General features: G+C 45.5%; 1 protein-coding gene across 2 annotated transcripts in view; it reads right to left on the bottom strand.

Moving 5' to 3' along the window:
• Positions 1-22,640, bottom strand: part of LOC129815008 (E3 ubiquitin-protein ligase PDZRN3-B-like) — a 126,366-nt gene that overhangs the window by 22,253 nt on the left and 81,473 nt on the right. The window contains exon 1 of one of the 2 annotated variants that reach the window (XM_055868258.1): positions 3,396-3,711. The exons of the other annotated variant lie outside the window; for it this stretch is intronic. Coding sequence (XP_055724233.1) covers positions 3,396-3,464 — 69 coding nt within the window. The 5' untranslated portion in view covers positions 3,465-3,711. Of the gene's footprint in view, positions 1-3,395; positions 3,712-22,640 lie in introns of those variants that run through there. 2 annotated transcript variants of the gene reach the window in all.

Genomic DNA, 22,640 nt, shown 5'->3' with positions numbered 1-22,640 from the left:
AGGCACACTCTTCAGGACAGTGAGTGAGTGACCAAAATAAATCTGCACAACAACACTTCCATGGTTTATGAGCCACCGTTCCTGCGGCCACGGATGCAAAAAAAAGCCAGACGTCACAAAGATCTTCATTATGTTCCCAATTAGAGCTGGTGGAGTGGCTGACGGCATGGCTAACAGGCTCTGGACCCTTAATGAGAACAGCTCTGCTCTCTCACCATCCAGTGGCGGTTCTGGGGGGGCAGGGGGGGCCAGTGCCCCTGTGACAACAATTTTGGACCCCCTTGTGGCCCCCCTAAATGTGGAGTATGAAATAATTTTTACATAACTAATTATTGCCATCGTTCTTTTTTGACATCCGTTATTAGACAGTGGTAACGATGATGATTATGAACAGGGTCTAATGCCTGCTAATGCCTGCAATGCAGTGAAGAAAACGATGTGACAACAATAACGTCGAATGTAGCTGGCCCCTCTAACAGTACAACTGGCCCCAGCTTGGCCCCCCCAGTTGAAATGGTCTGGAACCACCACTGTCACCATCAGCTGATGGCTGCCAGAAATAGAGCCACACAAACTGGGCGGGAGCAATGTCCTCTCTTCTACTGTCCGCAGACAGAGAAAAACGATTTTAATGTGCAAGGTTAATCAAATTGCTAAGCTTTTTCCTTTCTGGCAATGTCACATTGAGATAATGCTTCATCGTTCAGCCAACAAGTGGCTCGGAGAAACCAAGGCAGATAACATTGTTCTTTATTGTTTTATCATTCAAAGTCAAGGTGCATCAATACAAAAAGATGTATCAAGTTGAATCGCATGATCTATGTGATCGGGGAAGGAGGAAGGGTTGCTGAATGGGCTTGTCCAAGGTTAGCTACCAGTGATGAATAGGATTTGATGTGAAACACGGAGCAGCCGTGTCTACTCTGCCTGGCTCAGTCTGTTCAGGTGGCTCGCCCTCCTGGTAGGAATAATGGGCAAGGCGGAGGGAGGGTGCCATAAGAGAAACAGTAGGATTCCCCCAGCTAACAGCCTGCCAATCAACAGTAATTGACAGGCAAAATGACAGCCTGGCTGTGGCTTAATAGGGAGAGGAACAAAGGGACATTGCCCTTCTATAGTACCATGTTCTTTTTTAAGGGGGGGGGGGGGTAAATAGAGAAGGAGAGGGGGCTTTCACATCAGCTGTTTGATTTACCAAAACCCAGAATCCACTTAGCATCACAAAAACATACCCCTTTCCTACCTTTTAGTCATTCTGAAGCAGACCTGGAATGATCAAAGCAGGGTGATTTGCAGACCAAATACTGTCATCTCTCGCTAATGGGACGGAACAGAACATCTTTTTGGGGAATAATGAGGAAGATGCATACAGCGCTTGTTCATACAGTAGCTTTATCTAAACCAGCCAACACGCAGCCTGCTACACTGCAGCACCTCCCTCACTAAACGGGCTTGTCATTGACTGCAATACGCTAACACTCTTCAGAAAAGAACACGGAGAAAAACGAAAAGCTAGGAAACATTCCTTTGTTTCTGCTCACAAGACTAAAACCCAGTCTGTCAGAGTGAGACACTTGGAGCTTAAACTTTGTCTGCTGACACGCTGTCTAGCTTTGTTCTTATTAGTACAGTATGTTCAGTGGTAGTGCACACCTGCTTTAAGATGAATATAGTAGGCCTACTGTCCGTGAAGAAAGACGGTGAAAAAGCATGCGTTGACTACAGGGAATGGTCATGTGTTTGATCTGAAGCACCCCCTTCTGGACAGAAAGCAAACTACATGCTGAATGTCTGTCAAATCAAATTGTTTTTGTCACATGCGCTGAATACAACAGGGGTAGTAGACCTTACAGTGAAACACTTGCTCGGAAGACCTTAACCAAAAACGCAGTTTTAAGAAAAACACCCCCCAAAAATAAGAAATAAAGTAACAAATAATTAAAGAGCAGTAGTAAAATAACATTAGTGAGGCTATATACAGGGGGTATCAGTACAGAGTCAATGAACGGGGGCACCGGTTAGTCGAGGTAATTGAGGTAATATATACATTTGGGTAGAGCTTTTAAAGTGACTTATGCATAGATAATAACAGAGAGTTGCAGCAGCGTAAAGGGGGGGGGGGGGGGGGGGGCAATGCAAACAGTCCAGGTAGCCATTTGATTAGATGTTCAGTAGTCTTATGGCTTAGGGGTAGAAGCTGTTTAGAAGCCTCTTGGACTCAGAGAGAACAGACTATGACTAGGGCTGTCATCCCCATTCATTCTCTTTCCCATCATAACAAACATTTTAAAATGATGATAGTCAACTATAGTCCCTCACTGCTGGCTCGATCAACGTGTAATAAATTAGGCTCTTCTCTCCCTTCCAGACAGAGTAACTACTGTGAATTAGCATAGTAGGTTAATCTGAGGACAGAAGGGATGTAGTAGACTGACTGGGCTTGACGAGCCATTTGGTTCCCCACTCTACCATTCCCCTTTATTCCTGGTTTTATCCCAGGCTGTACAATGTCCAAGTGATCTTTTTCAATGTTGGTAATATATACACTGAATCAGAAGTGCCTTTCATCCTACAACAGGAAATCCCTGTGTGCTTGATGGGTACTAATACATTTATTTTCTGTAGGCTTGAACTTTTTCATTCAAATTAAGGCTGCTAATTATATAAACATTGGGACAAGGGATGATACATTCCTCATTGTTAAATAAACTTGGTTGAAAACAACTAACTCTTGTCTATTATCTCAGGAAAAAAATGTGCAGACTACGCATTATAGTGTTAAACATAAACCGAAAGTAAGAGTCAACCAGGGGTTAAAGTCAGAAGTGGCTGAGTCAGCAGTCTGTTGACAATGAGGAGGTGGGTTGTGATCAGCACACACTAACAGACACATTCAGAGAGCTGTCAACTTCATCATCAGCCCTCCTTTAACTACACCTCCTCATCACCGCTCCCTGACCCCACACCCAGAGTTCACACTACTGCAGCACCAGAGGAGATCCCACTATCCAGCCAGGCAGCAACAACACTCTACTCCCACCCTGTTCGCCACACTGGGATGAAACCAGCAGAGAAGCCAATGCACAGAACAGAAACACTATAACACAAAGAAACCAAAATCTACAACACCAGAGAAACACTACAACCACAAACGGAAATATCCCAGCTAGTGAAGAAATCAGTTCTTACACAGATGTAATGCATTTACATAGCAGTAGACAACGAAACGTCTGCATCCTACGTCCCTTTGCAGAACCTCTACACTTTCTGAGTTGACTTCTCGTATCAAATCAAATTGTATTTGTCACATACACGTGTTTAGCAGATGTTATTGCAGTGATTTAACAGCCCTGAAAGTTCAGCCGTCCAGGAGAAGGCAGAAGTGGTTACAGTACCTGGCAGACCTCATAGAGTAGTTTGTATTGCTCCTCAGGCTTCTGCAGGGTACAGAGGCTGCATCCCATGGTGGAGGAATCTCACCATCCGGTCTTCCCCTCCAGTCAGCCAGGCAGGTTGTCTCTCTCTGGGCTACTGGCTCACATGGAGCTGATGAGCCACTGACCAGTCTGCTCTGTCTCCCACTCTCCAAGGAAATAGGTTTAGCTGGCAGGATTTATATGAAGGCAGCGCAGCCAGCCGTGCGCGTGTGTCTGAGTAGGAGTAAGCACGCTCTGCTCTCAGTCGGTCTCTCACTAACTCGCACGCACACTCCCTCACTCTCTGAGTCTCTTCCGTTCTGTGCTCAGCCTATATATACCCCCTCATGCAAATTAAGCAGCCACTCACTGAATATTCATGAGGTACTGCCCCAATACGACCGGGGGGGGGGGGGGGGGGTAAAAGGGGGAGGAGTGGGGGTAACCACAGACGATGCCAGCTGAAGTTTCATTAATTAACAATCATTACGTCTATTGTGTCGAGGACAAAGTGAGTGACATGGAGGCTTTTTGTAGTCGCTGCAAACAAACATGACTTCCTCTCCTGGGGCCAGAGCTCGTCAGTCTTAACCCTTCCAGACATTACATCTGAATCATTCAGTGGGGTGACAATGACCCGGGTCCCATGTGCACAGAGCCACAAAGAGGCAACCATCTCCAATGTTGGATTAGACACAAAGTCCACAGAAACGCTCTATAAAAGAGGTTGAGATAAAACAAAGGAGACAGAGGGAATTTTTCATGTTCCCGGTTCCATTATTTTTTCCCACCATGACCTTTGTCATATGCTTTCGCAGGATAAAGCCGAATTATTCTTTCCCATTTAATTATCTTAATGGGTGGGCCGACAGCCAAACAAACAGTCCAACAAAAAGAGATGGTATGTTTACCCTAGCTTCCTAAAACTTAGAGGGAAGCTTCAGCCAATGGAGCAACTGATGGCAAGTGACATGCCATTCTCTGGGTCCTCGGTGGCGTCCCCATCCTAAGTCACAGGCTACCCTTTCCATCGCCTGAGCTGACAAAGGCTACGTCTCCAGTGTGGCAGACCTGGCATGGGCTCTGGTGCCCGCTCTGGTGCCACGCAGCCAACCAAACCGTAATGCCAATTAGAGTTAGATAGTGGGGCGCCGGGTGGCCTTTTTTATTTCGACAATGAGGGGTGGCACGGACCTCCCAGAAACAGAATGCCCCTGTCTGAGCGGGGCTGCCGTAGCCCCTCCTCCTCTCCTCCCCTGCTCTGCTCATGCAATTAGTGACACATTGGCCCATCCAGCCTGATGTCACTTGGCAGTCAGCGATCATCCAGGACTTTGCTGGGGAGTGCTGGGAAAATGGCACCGCTATGCTCACGTCAGTACACTGGCAAAGGTTAATAACACATCAAGGCAAACGATGTGATGACGTGACAGATGATGTGATATGTGAACCATAACATCAGACATCTACTTATTCTTGATATTTACCCATGCTTCTACTTACACAGGGCCGTCATTCCTGCGTCTGTCAGACGTGGGGGTTATCGCGAAAGGAAATATTATTTCAGACACTGGTCAACGGGGCCCCGTCCCATAACCCATGTCTGCTCTGCTCTCATTCATAGAACATTTTTGGCTAGATTCATACCTGTCTACATTACATGGCTGGTTGGGTCCCTGGGTGGTGGCTGGTGTTGATAGTGGTACATGAGCCCAGCGTTTCCTCAGGCCAGACGTTTCCACTGATCCCTATCTGTCTGTCGACGCTGCTTCCCTATCCCTATCCCCATCTGCTTCCCTCACCACTGCCTCCCAGGCCTGCTCCACCATGGGCCATGACACTGCTCCAATGGGATCCTCCTTCAGAGAAAGACAAACCCCTGCAGTTCTCATTCTATAGGATCCAGCCAGGCTCCTTATCCATCTGCAGAGATTTAACCATTGGGGGACTGGCTATGGATAATCTCTTAATAATAAATCCCACCACTTTGGGCTGCACACATTAACAACAGAAACTATATGATAATATTACAGAGCTGATTATAGAGTCTTATTATAAGGAGAACCTGCCACAGGCAAACTGAAAGCTCTTTTTGCAGGAGCTGTTATTATAATCAGTCTTATTGTGTGGAGTCCAACAGCTTGTATCGTCCCAGTGGTCAGTGTGCTGATAAACAGGCTCTACTAGGGTGGATGCTCAGTGTAGGCAATAAAAATACATGGGATTCAAAGCGCCTGTCAAGAAACCCGAGGACACTGTTCAGCAAGAGAGTAAAAAACTAAACAAGGATAAGACAAAAGAAAAATAGCAATAAAAGCTACTTAGCTTAAGCTGTGGACCCCAGGAAGAGTAGCTGCTGCATGTGCAGTGGCTAATGGGGATCCTAATAAACTAAACTAAGCTAGCGATTAAGAGCTAACCTAAACTGAGGGGAAAGCCAGACTAAACAAGTTGTTTTTTTGTCTGTTTTTGAAGGTGATGATTAGAGTCAGAGTTGCGAGCGTCTGGGGGGGGGGGGGGGGGGTTCCAGAGTTTGATGGGCAGAGGCACTGAAAGCCCAGTCCCCTATCCAGGGCTATTCACTCTGAAGAATGAACCACATAGACTGACATAGAAACAATATGGATGGGACAAAGGAACATGTAGACTTGATTTTATGTTATTCATATTTTTTTCACAAGGGATTGTGACAATGGAAATAATAGCCATGTCAGAGCACTGCATTAATCAAATGTCCAATTCATTTATAGTTGCTGTGACAACAGTATGCCCCCCACTGTGCATGGTGACGCTAAACAAGAGCCCTTTTTGGGAGTTAAACAGGCTTCAAACAGCGTCTTGATATGTAGGCTCTGGAGAGGAGTCCAAAAAGGGGGGGGGGGGGGGTTGGATAGAGGAAGGGGCAGAGGTAACCCATGTCCCCTCCCTCACTAGCTATGGGGTCTTCAAAAGTGTGGGTCCCTTGTGCTGTGTAGCTCCATGCTTGACTGGGTCATTCATATTCATGGTGTCTCTGTAGCAAGGCTCTGTAGCGCTCCGCTCTGCTGGGGTCCCACTGGGGCCAGTTTAACAGTTGTGTTTTTACGGAAAAAGAGGGATCCGCAGAGGAGCACTGCTGCTTGCCTACGACGCTCACTGACTGGGTCCGGTTCGGGGTCCCTCGGTCTTCCACACATTCCCTCATTATCTGTCTATCTCTTACTTGTTCCCTGCAAGGCTCTCTCTCAAGATACATTTGGATTGAAGAGGCCAGAGATCACATAATATGTATGTACAGTATCTCCTGCAGTTCTTTCACGTGTGAGGCTTACCCTGATTGGGTGTGTCCCTCCTCAGCCTATGTGCTGTAGGCGAAGGTTATCTCCATGCTACTATGAGCCACACGGATACAGGTGGCATGTATTTACAAGCGCCAGGCTGACAGCCACTTAAACACCCACTCAGCTCAGACTAATTGAAGGTTTACTACAGGTGCACCAGGGTTAACAGTGTACGGCTGACCCCCTCTACAGTCTAAGTGCTGATCTGTTGTTGAGCTTTAACAGTGTTTCTGCTGCAGGGCACAGCAATATCCCTGTAGATCTACCAGGGTCTCTTCACCATGCCACTGAGTTCATGGGAGATGACCTCTGCATTTTAGCACGCGGCGCTGGAAAACGTCAAGCTATCAGTCTCTTTATCTGACGAATCGACTGGTCTTGGTCTTTTTATGACCTGAGGAGATCAGAGAGAAACAGGGGGTTTAGCAGAATGTTGAGACTGGTTCTGTGGAAGTGATGATGTGGCAACACGTGAAGGAAACAGGAGACGATGGCAGATGTTGATAAGAGTCCAGTCCTTCTCACACTCCATAATGCTCTGTCCAGATGCCAGCAGAGGTGCTAGGAGGAGGGGGGGTTTGGCAATAGTGAAGAAGAGATATCTAAATGAATAAATGGCTGATGTATTCAGTGTCACCTCCGTGCAGACAAGGCATGCCTGACCAGGCTGAGACTAGTCTGTGGCAGTCGAAAGGAGAGAGGGATCGTCATAATCCCACAGGTTCCCACAGCGGTGTGGCCCATGATGGGGAGAGATTAGTGGCGTCACCCCTGAGTTGACTTTGGCCATGGGGTCTGGGCTCTACACATCATCCCCTTAATCTGTAGAGGATATGTGAGAAGGAGGAACTACGCCGCTCGGCTCTGGCTTTATGAATCATGGGGACACCAGGTGAACAGGTGTGAGAGGAGAAGAAGAAAGAAGAAGTACAAGGAAAGTGAGGAAGAGTGAGAAGAGGGGGTACTTTAATAAGTTTCTCTCCTCAAAAGGAAAATCAGCAGTTGAAACAATAACAAAGCTGCCCCCCGTGTCAGTATAAAGCTGAGGGATAGGGCTGGAGAAATGTAGCCACTCTCAAATTCATAGACAGAGCTATGGAGGCAAGGACTTCCACGATTTCAAAAGTATAGTTTAAACCATGTTTTGAGGCTATATAGTCACTATTACAGTGTTGGTTTACAATTACTTTGTTTGCAAACATTGGAGTAAAAGAAGCTTATATTCTGGTACGACAGTTGAACTAAGCTCACGAGGCATTTCTAAGTTATATTCTTCAAGAATCAACGGGTACAAATATTACATCTATACATCTAAAAATGGCTACACTAAAAGCCAGGCTGTTAAGGCCTATGAGTGTGTGTGTGTGTGTGTGTGTGTGTCCATCCCTGGAACCCTAGTCTGTGCATAATTCATCAGACAGCTGTCAGCTCCACGTTGCTGGTGACTGTGATCCACAGATCCCCCACCGACAGAGGCCAGCAACAGGAATCACAGTCACCACAACTGTCTAATTAGAGGGGAGATGAACTAATGATGCCATCTTTCTGTCATTTGAGTGGAGTCATTCTGTGTGTGGAGTAGAGGTCTTCACGGGTCCACCCTGGGTCGGGTCCAAAATTATTTAATTGACCCTTGGATCTGGGTCGGGTCCCGTTTGGTGGCCACGGACCTCGGGTCTGTGTGAAAATACGTGAAATACCGACCGAACCCTGAAATGAGAAGGGTTTAGTTCCTGAACAACATAAGCTAAAATTTCACATATTTTGAGTTTAATTATGTTACTGTGCATTTGAGTGTCGAGTGCCCATGTGTGGAAAGCATGGAATTGCGGCCATTCTGTAAAAAAGTTTGATTATAGAACAGAGCTCATCCACTCATTGAAGAGTTGTTTGGCAAACCTCAGAATCTGCTCCTTCCGATAGTATACAGAGATCAAAACGTCTTACCTGAATGTGACTCTGTATATTTATTAGGCTATTATAACGTGTTAGACCTGAGTTATTGAAATAGCCTACCAAAATCTATTTAAATATCTGTGTACAACACACATACAGCAATCATCGTTGGCCATCACGGACTGTATTTACCGTCCTAAAATCCCCACATAAAAATCCTCTAATCTCAAGAATTTGGTCAACAGACAAGTTAAGAAACCGATAAAATAAACAGACTTACACAGCTTAGGTCTAGACCTAATACCAGTTGTTGGGAATGACATGGGAATACCGATGGGAGACTCCATCTTTCCGTAGCCTATTCGGAATAGATTTTGAATTGGAAGCTTGCTGCTGTTTAAACAGACTACACTGCCTTCAGAAAGTATTCATACTTCATACTTACTCCACATTTTGTTGTGTTACAATCAGAATTCAAAATTGATTAAATGTATTGAAAATGAAATGCATAATTGTCTCATTTCCATAAGTATTCACATCCCTGAGTCAATACATGTTAGAATCACCTTTGGCAGCAATTACAGCTGTGAGTCGTTCTGGGTAAGTCTAAGAGCTCTAAGACCAGGATTGTACAATATTTGCACATAATTATTTTATAATTTTTCAAGGTCTGTCAAGTTGGTTGTTGATTATTGCTAGACAGACATTTTTACTATATTGAAAACATGTAGGGATATGATCACACTGGTAATTGATCATTTGTTTTACTACTCGTGAGGCACAGCTTCGTTTTTTTAACTGGACTGATGGCCTACATCTGACGGTCAGTCTGATGGAAGGAGCAGCAGTGAGGCTCACCGTCACTCCCCCCTCCCACCACTAAGAAACGGGGGCATCATCTTCCAGCTGATGGCAAAAAACGTACAGTTGAAGTCAGAAGTTTCCATACACCTTAGCCAAATACATTTAAACTCAGTTTTTCACAATTCCTGACATTTAATCCTTGTAACAATTCCCTGTTTTAGGTCAGTTAGGATCACCACTTTGTTTTAAGAATGTGAAATGTCAGAATAATAGTTAAGATAATGATTTATTTCAGCTTTTATTTCTTTCATCACATTCCCAGTGGGTCAGAAGTTTACATACGCTCAATTAGTATTTGGTAGCATTGCCTTTAAATTGTTTAACTTGGGTCAAATGTTTCGGGTAGCCTTCCACAAGCTTCCCACAATAAGTTGGGTGAATTTTGGCCCATTCCTCCTGACAGAGCTGGTGTAACCGAGTCAGGTTTGTAGGCCTCCTTGCGCGCACACACTTTTTCAGTTCTGCCCACTCATTTTCTATAGGATTGAGGTCAGGGCTTTGTGATGGCCACTCCAATACCTTGACTTTGTTGCCCTTAAGCCATTTTGCCACAACTTTGGAAGTATGCTTGGGGTCATTGTACATTTGGAAGACCCATTTGCGACCAAGCTCTAACTTCCTGGCTGATGTCTTGAGATGCTGCTTCAATATATCCACATAATTTTCCTGCCTCATGATGCCATCTATTTTGTGAAGTGCACCAGTCCCTCCTGCAGCAAAGTACCCCCACAACATGATGCTGCCACCCTCATGCTTCACGGTTGGGATGGTGTTCTTCGGCTTGCAAGCCTCCCCCTTTTTCCTCCAAACATAACGATGGTCATTATGGCTAAACAGTTCTATTTTTATTTCATCAGACCAGAGGACATTTCTCCAAAAAGTACAATCTTTGTCCCCATGTGCAGTTGCAAACCGTAGTCTGGCTTTTTTCAATGGTGGTTTTGGAGCAGTGGCTTCTTCCTTGCTGAGCGGCCGTTCAGGTTATATCAATATAGGACTCGTTTTACTGTGTATATAGATACTTTTGTACCTGTTTCCTCCAGCATCTTCACAAGGTCCTTTGCTGTTGTTCTGGGATTCATTTGCACTTTTCTCACCAAAGTACATTCATCTCTAGGAGACAGAACGTGTCTCCTTCCTGAGCGTTACGACGGCTGCGTGGTCCCGTGGTGTTTATACTTGCGTACTATTGTTTGTACAGATGAACGTGGTACCTTCAGGAGTTTGGAAATTGCTCCCAAGGATGAACCAGACTTGTGGAGGTCTACAATTCTTTTTGAGGTCTTGCCTGATTTCTTTTGATTTTCCCATGATGTCAAGCAAAGAGGCACTGAGTTTGAAGGTAGGCCTTGGAATACATCCACAGGTATACCTCCAATTGACTCAAATTATGTCAATTAGCCTATTAGAAGCGTCTAAAGCCATGACATCACTTTCTGGAATTTTCCAAGAGGTTTAAAGGCAGTCAACTTAGTGTATGCAAACTTCTGACCCACTGGAATTGTGATACAGTGAATTCTAAGTGAAATAATCTGTCTGTAAACAATTGTTGGAAAAATTACTTGTGTCATGCACAAAGTAGATGTCCTAAACGACATGCCAAAACTATAGTTTGTTAACAAGAAATGTGAGGAGGGGTTGAAAAACGAGTTTTAATGACTCCAACCTAAGTGTTTGTAAACTTCCTACTTCAACTGTAAGTCGCACTGCATTATTTCTGCCTCATGCACCAATTCATGTGGTTACTCCTATGACCAGAGAAGTTAAATATTCCTCGATATTAAAAAAGACAAGCCACTAATAATAACAACACAAGCTTATGGAAACACTTTGCTGTACTCCTTCATTGCAGCTGCAGTGCTGGTTGTAGCGTGAGTGGAAGTAGGGAGAACACACATTTTATAGCTTTGACAGTGCTGAATAACAACTTAGTTATGAACTTACTCATAAAAACACCAGCTTTTCGCTGTATTCGTTGAGTCTCTCTCTAGCCATGGTTTTAAAAGTTTGGAAATTTCACAGTATCAACTTCGCTGTGCCTTCGAGAGCTATCTGATTGGCCAGCGGTTTGCCTATAGGTGCACTTGATTTGCTCTCTGGGCCTGCCGGGTAGGCGGGGGTTCTGCCTTCAGACACATGAAATGGTTCAAAATGGGAACACTTTGCTTTCTCAGTGCTAGGGCTGCTGAATCAAGTGCACCTACTGCCAACAGCGTGAAATGGCTACAGAAAATAGGAACGCAAGGTTGACTAGATCAATGTTTTTTTGTTTTACAGAAAGGTTTGGTATTCGACTAGGAATGCCTTGGAGATCGACCGGTTGGTGACCACCGCTGTACAGTATGGTAGTTTATTTTGTTGGCTTGGGAGAAAACCATGCATATGATAACTGTATCAATAACCAGATATGCCTAAACAAATATAACGTATAAATAGGTTCCATTCATGGAGTACACAAACTAAGCAGCTTAGCAACTCTAATGTGAAAAAGCCAAAGACATGTTTCTGAGATACCTTCCCACTCCCAGAGGAGTTAGAAAACCAAACAGCAACACATAGCGTTAAAGTCTCAGCTCCTCTCCATATCACTGTTTGTCTTCCATTATGTATTCAGCAGGGTCTACCTCTATATTTGCCATCTTGTGGGATATGGGAAAATGAAACAAAGTCGCTCTACAAAAAGCACAAAACCACCAAATGCCATATTTGATACGAAAATATCACATTCACAGGAAAACAACAAATCCAACAGTTTCAGAGTATGTTAGCTTTAAAAAAAAATAAACAGTGTTCACACACTGGAGAGTACAAGGCCCCAAGATCCTTCTAATAGAGTGACTTGGCTATAAGCTGCAGTCTGTCAGAGAGAGAGAGAGAGATGGGCGTTCACACAAGGGATCAAGATGGATTTGAATGTAAATAAATTGGTTGTGGTGATGACGGAGGTAATGGATTCTCCCTGGCCAGGGGGCTGACAGATCCAATATGTCTCCAGCCCTGGCACGACTCCAGCTAAACACAAGACCTCTCGTCCCACAAGAATTAACGGCCATAATAGGGCCACTAAAATCGCCACCTAACCTTTCCTACAAATAAAAAGCCGGGCTGTCGATTGTCCTCAGCAAGGTATCATAAAACACTATTTACAGCTAATTTTCCAAATGTCACAACATGCCTCCCGAAGGTAACTCATGCAACTTGTCAACACAGTTATTAGGCGCGATAATCAAGGAGTTCATATTTCATCCCCGTCGCCCCTCTCCTGTACTATGAGCCTGGTCCTACTGCTACAGTTAGGTAGGCAGTGGGGCACCTTGCAGCCTCCATAGCCACAGGGACTCTCTCCCTCTCAGTTCTGGCCTGGACACTGACTCCTGTCACAAGCTCATTCCCAGACCCATCAGCACTCCTGGCTGTGTCGGTGGGTTTACAGCCAAGGGCGTGGAGTGGACAGAGCTCAATGTCTTGGGTGTGGAATGAGACAGGACCACTGAGGGTCTAAATCGGCAGGTCTGTGTCCCATGGTGACTGTCTGTCTCAGGGGCTGTGATGGAGAGATATTGGACAGATCCATGTTCAGGAGTCCATCTCATTACGTTACAGTGCTCTCCGAAATGAAAAGTCTGATTGAGGGGTGACCTCATCGACAGGTGAGTAACTGACATGACAGTGACATCACAGGCTTCTATACTAGGACAGAGAGTTAGGCTAACGACCAACAAGTCAACAATGACGAATGAGGGCTGCTGCCGAAGTAGAGAAACAATATTTTTTTCTACGTGCAAAGCTGCCTGTCTGTGTTACTTCACAAGATTTAATGAAATTGAAACATTAACTGGGCTAACTCAAAGACGGGGACAGTCAGTAAATCTTTAAATTAACGACCCCTCTCCCTGTTAGTCCCTCAGCCAGCAGACGAACAGTGACCTCTGTGTGGCCTAGCTAGCAGTAGAGGGGATTTCCCATCCTCCCTGTTGAGTCACTAAGCAGTTTCAAAGTGAGGTAGATGTCCCTTCTCTTTAGAATGCTTTAATGTCTTTTTATTTAACCTTTATTTATTCAGGTGAGTCTGTTAAGACAAATATATGATTGACAATAATGTCCTGAAATGAGTCATACCTGACCTATAGACACATTTGAACATCACCATGAATGATACCTGTCCTGTACACAGGCTGAACACGCCACCAAACATACACCAACTTACAGACAGTTTCTGCTTGGTCTCTCCAAAGACAATACTAGTTTCTATATTGTTTTGAAGAATGGAAAAACATCTGGGACCAGATAGAACATTGGAAGGCAGAGAAGTTCATCCTTGTCATCTCCAGGGCAGTCACACATGTAGAGACAAGTCATTGTTTTATTCTCCATAGCTTTCCCTGAGGCTGGGAAATCATCACAATTGCATTGAATAAAGTATATCCAGTGAGCCCGGAGCTTTCTGAAGATTACCCATGGCAATCTGGTTTTGCGACGAGACTGATTACTCCCATAATGCATTGGATTAAACTACTGTACAGTAACGGAACCCAAACCTTCTACCGTAACACACACTGTCACTGGCTAGACCTCATAGGGTTATTAGTAAACCTTTTGCATAATTACTTGTTATAATAAGTATGATACTTTACGTGTTATCCTTTCCCAGTGATAGTCACATAGTGTAAGAACGGAGCTCTGGGACAAACAGTAACAGACTGGTCTATCTAATCCAGTCCCTCCACTTCTCCTCCCCATCCCGGACCCTCTATCTAAGCCTAGACCTGCCCTGACACATCTGTTCAGCACAATGCTAACATCGTTTGGCAGATAAGTGAATTCAATAAGCAACTCCCAGAGTATCAAAGTCCAATTTATCATGACTCTACTTCCTCCCTCTCCCCCTGATCCCCAGATAACAGAAAGGTTACTGCATTTAGAGAGAATCGACTAATCTTTTTAGTGGAAATGGGAAATGAATTTGCAACAGACGTCATTACTGAATACATTGACAACTCTTTTCACTTACAGTGAAGGCTAATGCACTTAGTTTGTCAATGTGTAACGCCTCAACTGTTAATGCCCTGGTGACCTGTTAAACAATAATGTTTGCATTCAATCGTTAATGTATGCAAATACTGTGTGGGGGGTTTATAATCCATAACAAAAATGCAAATAGGAAACAGGTGAATGCTTGCAATGTCCTTGTTAATTTCCCACATACACTTATGAAACGTAATGCTTTTACAACACAGCTAATTTTGCTATTCAGTCTTCCACAGGAAGTAATTTTGCCATGTGTCTTTCAGTCTTTCGCATAATGAGTGACCATTAGCTGGTTATGTTCCAGAGATTGGACAAAAAAAAGAGATGGCATTTAAATCAATACAAGATGCTGGATGAAGCCAATCCATTTCCAAGCCCCTGTATCTCAGAGAGCATTTCACTTCAGGTTGGGGATGGTAAAATTGCCATAAAGTGCTGTTTTCCCCATTGAGGTGCGGTACACTTTCATGAGCCCCATGTCATTAGTAAAACTGTCATTCCCTGAGTGCTATTTCCACCACAGACCCTTAGAGAGAAGTGTTTGATTGAAAATAATAAGCCCACACATTTAGCCTATGCTTCCCCCTGTTCTCTCCAAATGGATAGGAGAAAAATATGTCTGGTTTTAAAGAGCCTGGCCCTACCGTTTTCATCCAATTCCGACTTCATTTTGCACTGAAGTGCTCCGCAAATGCTGTCATTACAGAACACAATGCTATGGCACAGCGAAGAGGACTTGTTGGCTCCATTAAAGGGAGAGATGAGGGACTGGTCTTGTATATATTTTTAATTTACAAAGATGAGAGAGAAAGAGAGATAGAGGGGGGAGAGAGACAGTGAAAGGGGGGCGTAGGAGGGGGAAGGGGGAGAATGAGAGAAGGAGAGGGGGTAGAGAGAGAGCCCTGTTGTATAATGAGGAGTCAGTGATTTTGGAAGAGAGCAGAGAGCGATCACGGGGACGGTTTGACCTATGACCCTCAGATCCCTTGGTGCATATGACAGAGGCAGGATTAAGGTAATCAAGGGAGTAATGTGAAAAGGGCACGTTGATGTGTTCGTGTACCCACAGAGAGCAAACCATTATGCACCCCACTCTCTTTCCCCTGAGTGCATGTGTGTGTGCTTATTTGTCCGGCTCCATGTTATGGTCATGTAATCACACGCTTTCCCTTTCCTGCGGCAGTGGGTCATTTTCTGTGGGGCTTTGTGGTTCTTTCCCCGGTGCTCTACACACCTCATGTGTAATAGGGTCATCATGACAGAAGTGGGGCATTACAGACTGATAGGGGAGGGTAGAATACTGCCCTAAAATAGATCCAATGTGTTTTACTAGGAAAAAAGCTTTTCAATAGGTTTGGGTTGGAGTTCTATCATATAATATGGCTGAAATGAGACATTTGAGACAACAACAAAAAATGCACTATGAAAGAAATCGCTCCGACCATTTCCTGGTTTCTAAAATTCTAATAGTTTGAGACAAAATAAAATCATTGTACCATCTAAACCACTGTGAAATATATTTTCCATAACAAAAAATATTGTATTTTCAGCAGTTTGAAGCTGGTATACAAAACTGAGATGAAAGATGCAAGAATGAAACTTAAAAAAATGGGAAGCATAGAAATAGCACACATAGAACAGATCTACCTCTTCTTCGAAAAATTAGAATGAAAGATTTATAACTCTCATTTCTATGCGAATTTTGTCGGGGTCGCCCAAAAAGTTACTGCATCATTCAGATAGGAAATCTGTGATGGATAGAGGAATTCTATGGTGCACGTGTTTGCCGAGGATTACTTGGAGCTGACGCTCAACGCACAAGACAAGTGTGTTTATGTGAGAGTATTGTAAATGCTTTCCCCCAAGTGATCGCTGACTGTCCACTCACCACAAGCAGTGAGGAGAGGGGGTGGGCCTAAGTATCCTCCTATATCCCAACTGACCACTGGGAGACTTTATATTCCAGGTCCACAATGAGGTTAAGTTCTGCCTGCAGCGAACTGCCCTGAACATGACTTCACTTCTCTAGAGAATGGCACAATTCCTCCAATCACCTAACAGCCCGCTTCCATCCAGACTTTACACCTACAAAAAGGATCACTTGAGCCCTGCGTTCAGCACTGAATGCCATGCCCTGATATTCACTTTCATTGGCTCCTTTCACTGACTGACTGTGTGCGCTGGAGCACATCCTCCATTTTCCACCCTCCTCTTTTGTCACGTTTTCAATTACTCTCTGAGTACACAAAGACAACCTGTGCTGTAATTCAATAAGGAGACAAAGGAGGCAAGGGTATCGCCTTTCCCGCCCACATCATTGTCCCGGGACGGGTGAGTGACAGGGGCGGCGTCTCCGCCTCTCCCCGGGACCCCACAGCAGAGAATGGTTACTTTGTACCTGTCACTCATGCTGTGGCCCCTGACACAGAGGTCCCGTGGGCTCGTGGTGGGGTCCGATAAGGTGAGGGGTCCCAGGCCACAGCCCTGTCCCTGCCAGCAGGTTACCCCAACCGTCCCTTTAAAACAATGAGAGACCTCCAGCAGCTGGCTCCTTGGGACAAGCACCATGGACTTACAGAGATGGCTTGAGATGAGATGCTACTCAAACAAGTCACACAGACTCTGCCATCGACGGGCTACACCACAACGGGAAGCCACACTCTAGGCGGGCAAAGCACCACTTGAAAGACTACATCCTCAATAAAGAACTGAATCAAAATGAAACCCGTATCTCCACAAGCGGATAGTTAGAACGTATTTCTGAACACAGGAGGTTGAAAGGTTGAATAAACAACAGAAGCTTGGCTTGGTGTTCTGTGAGGGGTCATACAGGCGATTCCACCGCCATCTGTCAACCTCATAGCAGGAGCAGCACACTACCAAGTCTTCTTCATCAGTCCACTCACACTCAAGAGTGGCTCTTTATCTTTCACTGTCAGCTATCGCTAAACCATTCACACGGACTCGAACTCACCTGAAAAGCCAATGGACCGAAAAATATCAATGTTAGAATAGAGGCTCTATTATGTGCCAATCACAGCTCAGTGTGCTGGCTGGTGAGTGAACCAGTAGACAGCAAGGTCAGTGGGGCCACGGAGCCTGACCGGCCACAGCCATCACTAGCCAAGATAACAGTAATGAAAGTGAACAGTTTAACTATAGGATCGCCTAGGAATACGCAGACCACCGATGAGAGGTGTAATCTCTGACTGACTATCGAACAGATCCTAAGGGATAACATGAATTATAGATACTCAAGCATGAGAACCAGTGCCATGTCTGTAAAGATCCCACTGTGTTGTAGGGCCTTGCATTTTCCAATGTGTGGATATGGTGCTCTGTGTTATGTACTGAGGTTAGTTACTTCAGAAGTCCAGAGTGAAGACGGAACTATTTGGTACCTGTCACCACCCCCCCACCACAGCCTCCCTAAACCCACACCCTCTTTCTCCCTACGGGGGTCTGTGGTCCCAGTGGGGTGTCATTAGTCTTCCTGAGGGACTGGCCGGTCTGGGCTAATTGAGTTGCACAGGATGACAAGGCCTCTCATTACTGCCAGGCCACTCTGCTTTGATGCTGCTCCTTCATGCGCCATCAGACACTGGGCCCTAATGAGGCAAACAGGTGAGCACAGAAAGCCACGACTAAACCTCACCATAACTCAACAAGACGACTCCGCTGCCACATGGACACGGACAAAGTGAATGGATTTGAATCTTCCTTCTGGAAGAAGTGTAGTCTCAGAGAGAGTTGCCAGAACTGTGTGCCCTTTGGGCAACTCCGCAGACTTTCATTGTCAGGCCACACAAACACGACAGAGTATGGAGACGGATGTGGCTACAAGGCTAGGGCTTAGATGGGACTCCAACACTGATGGCTGGAAAGGGCCAGTATGATAAGATGCTCATGCTAGCTCCAAACAACCACAATCACTGACCTCCTGTTCACACTCGAATGAAGAGCTTTCCTCTCAGACAGCTTCCTGTGTGTGTGTGTGTCTCTGGGCTTCTGAGTGGGTAGACCGAGTCTGAGAAGACCGAACAATAATACTAATGTACCCTGCATGGCAGAACCAGGGAAAGTTGCCTAGGAAACATGCACTGTTACTGTCCGTCACTATGGCAACCTGGATCCGAAAAGTGCTCCGGGCCTCTTGTGAAGGGGAAGACGGTCCATTGAAGATGTTCCTCTTAAGACTATGCTGTCTTCGTGGGGTTTTTGTGGTCTTTTATTCTCAGAGATAAAGGCATACAGAGATGGCGGGAGGGCAGACATTCTGAGAGGAATGAACAATATTTCATCAAAATACTCTCAGCTCAAGCTTTTCAGCCCAATATTCAATATAAGCTCCAAATGTCTAGAATTCACCTCACCATTCGTCAGTTCACATCATCCATTTATTTGCTTCTAGAAATCGTACCTTTTCTGAATGAAAACCAAAGAAATCTGGGTTGCTGGAGTGATAAAAAAAAACATTAAAATACTTTGTTGTTTGGAACCATACAACGGAACCAACCAATTTGTTGTTTGGAACTAACCAATATTGTGGATGATCAATGCCTGAGTCAGCTGAATGATAATAAGAAATGAGTGAGCCATGGCCAGTCTGTTCACCTCTGTGTGCAGCCCCAGCACAGTAGTGGTTCCTGCTCAACCAGCCCAGCCACTCTACTGCTCTGCTGGGCTCAGTTATGCAATGTGATTACTCCAGCCATCCACCCATTCATCCAGTGGGGTCAAATGAAGCTCTTGATGTGCACTGAGTGTGAGGGCTCAGGTGAAGTAGAGCTTTTGTTCTCTCAGTGCCCTCACTCTCCTGATGAGATTATCAGTTCAAATGGGCTCTGAGGGCTGAGGGCGAGGGTTGAGGATAGGGCTAGGTCAACTCCTGCAGAAAAGGGGTTGTGCTGCGGCCCCTGTGGCACTGGAGCCGCTCAGCAAGCATCAGGGAACAGATTAACTCCTGATTACATCACAAATCTGCCTGGTGAGCCTTTCTCCCTCATGCCAAAACACACGTACTGTACATACACTCCTACTGTCACACAAACCAATACACACTCTTGAACTTTAGCCCACACTTAAACACATCTGCATCCACCCACCCATGTACACTAACACATATGTACATTGGCACACCCTATGTGTTCCCGCGCTACAGATGGCTATATCGGTCTGCTAATACAGGACTAGTAAAGGCCCAGTGCACTAATTTTGTTTAAAAAAAACACTTGTTTTATTATTCATATTTTATTTGAATTCTGATTTTGTAGCACCCCTTAGCACCCCTGCTTCCAGCGGATATCCACACTTAGACAGGCAAAGACAAATATAAATATGTATATATATATATATAAACAAATATACATTCAAACAAACCTTGACGGTGAGAAAGGCTATTGAGAGCTCATATGCCTTTCTGCCATTACAAAATCTCAGACTCTGCCTTCCGCTCTGACTATGCTACATTTGCTCTGAGCTACCCTCAGAGATGACTGTATCCACTTTCCATCATAGAAGGCCTTGTCATGTGAGGGGGGATAGATGCCTGGCCTTCCAGTATTCCACCTACCAGGTCAGCCCATTTAGAGGGTCCAGTTGAGAAACACTAGGACGAACGTTGAGGCGTCACCATCCACACGAAGAGGATTCATTTGGGGTTAAAAGTGCCTTGTGGATCCTGCTCACGTTCTGGAACAAAGGAGAACTGGAACTGAGGAGAACTGGAATAGAGGAGAACTGGAACAGAGGAGAACTGGAACAGAGGAGAACTGGAACAGAGCTGCTGTTCTGACACTGCCTCAACACCACACTATAGACACAGTTCCGCAAACGTACTGGATTACATCTACAGCATGTGCAACAGTGCTACACGGGCTATCAGTTCGTCTGGAGGTCTTTGTTTACACGTTGATGGTGTTCTACCCCCCGTTAGAGGAATTCACTTTCCGCCGTCTGAGCAAATGATGACCCACACGCAAACAGGATATCAGATAATCATATGACAGCCAGCGCCTGTGACCAATGGACACCTGTTTTGAATCAATAAGGGCGTGTTCAGCCAGTCTATTATGCTCACCTAGGCGTATGTATTATGCTCCAGACGTCCTGGACACAAATGATCTAAAGCACCGAAACCTTGCATTCTACCAGTAAATAAATACTAATGTCTTTCAGACAGCAGAGGGAGAAAACAACTGTCTGGCAAATGCTTTACAGCACTTTACAGCACTTTACAGCACTTTACAGCACCCAATGGTGTATTTAAATGTGCACTGCACTAACGAGATACCTTTTGGCTGAGGGAGTCGGATCAAATGAGGGCAAGGTGAAAATATTCTCTCTGGAAACTAATAGACGAAGCACAGATTCTATAGGGTCATACCGCCACCTATTGGCCACGCGTGTTAGTGTGCTCACGCAGTCAAAGGCTGAATGGTAATAATCAGGTAATAGAAAGCAAAATAGAGTTCAACACAATTCTTTAAGCATAATGTGGTCAAAGCATTCGGTCATTTGCCTCGCTCTTTGACATTTCAAATGACACTGTGATATCAAGAGATCGAAAGAGGGACAGGGACAGGAAAACCAGACAGACAGACAGGCGGACAGACAGACAGGCAGACTAAAAAGAAGTGAGAGTGGAAGTGGGAGTGGTGGAGAGACAGGTCCTGCCCTGCAGGATTTTGTACCGAACTGAGAATCTGTGCAAACAGCTTCAACAAGTGGCCTAATCCCAGAGCCTTTTCCTCCGGGGGAGGTGGGAGGGAGGAGGGCCTCCCTGGTATTTACCTGCTAGATTCAACAGCAAGCCATAAATCTACCCAGGGCCTCGCACGCTCCCCTCTTCCTCCTCCCCTTCTTCCTCCTCCTCCCTTTTCATCCTCCGCATTGCACTCCTCTCTCCATCGAGTAAATCTATGTCTCTCTGTGTTTGTGTATCTCCGTAGCCCAGCTGGTTGTGTAAGCAGTGGGAGGAGAGGGAGAGAGAGACACGATGCAATGGCTCCAGTCTAGTATGACTCAGGCAGTGTGCATCCCCGCCCCTGGGGGTAAGAACACAAAACACACAGCCAGTCCCACACACATCCCCTCCTCTTGTAATTAGAGCATTCAGATGCTCACTTTCCCCCCTAACAGGCGCTCCCAGGTCCCCAGTCCCAGCACAGCCCAGCTGCACACAGCAGTAATAACCCCAATGACAGGGGGGACTGGAAACGCATTAGGAGACGCGTCTGGTTGGGCTTTTTCTTCTGGAGCCTGCCATGTGGGACGGGCTGGGACGGGAGTGGGCTGGGAGCGTGACGCCTCTCAATCACGAGAGGACTTGCAGAGCAGAAGGGGGAAGAGTGGGCCCCTGTGCTGCTCTGCTCTGTGCAGGGCCTACTCTGCTTTGCTCGTCTGTGCTGCTGGCTAGGGAATGCGATGCTGAAGAGAGGAGTCCAAAACTGGACGACATGAGTGGAGCCGGTGTCCCAGGAGGATTCCTCCACCACCTGTTCAAACAGCCGACGCTATATCCCGAGGAAATGAAAACTTCCATCTCCACAGAGCTGCGTGGATCCAGCACGCCAGATCCCCCTCGCTAGTCGCTACAGCTCACTGTGTGCTGTTTCCACAGCTGTTCCTGGGCCTGGCCTTGCCGCGGGACAGCTATCTGGAGATCTGGAGCCAACACAGAGCCGAATTGAAAAGGCGAAGACGGTGAAATTGTAAACGTGTAAAATAAATGTATAAAATGTCCCCAAATATTTATTTGATTAAACACGTCTTTCGAATGCTGTGGGTAAACTAGAACAGCATGAGAATGGGAGAAAGACGCCAGTTCCAATGCAATTCTACATTTGTCCACCACCACACGGCCAGAGGTGATAGAGAGACCATTCAGCAGAAACTGAATTGACGCTTTCATGAACCCGTTCAGCCTGTCTATGTATGTTCTTAAGGTCATAGTCTGAAACGAGCAGTCTGGAGTGGTGACAATCGGTTTAAGGTCACCCCAGAGGACAGTGACAGCACGTGAACTGTAGTTGACCTCTGGTCTTTTATTTTTCACTCTTTCACAGAGAGGAGAGCAGGAGGTTAAGTAGAGACACTGTACTTAACTGGAAGAGTG

This window comes from Salvelinus fontinalis, chromosome 18 (genome assembly GCF_029448725.1).
Source record: "Salvelinus fontinalis isolate EN_2023a chromosome 18, ASM2944872v1, whole genome shotgun sequence".
NCBI classification, from domain to species: domain Eukaryota; kingdom Metazoa; phylum Chordata; class Actinopteri; order Salmoniformes; family Salmonidae; genus Salvelinus; species Salvelinus fontinalis.
The sequence above is the reverse complement of the archived record's forward strand: the minus strand, read 5'-3'. Positions and strand labels throughout refer to the sequence as shown.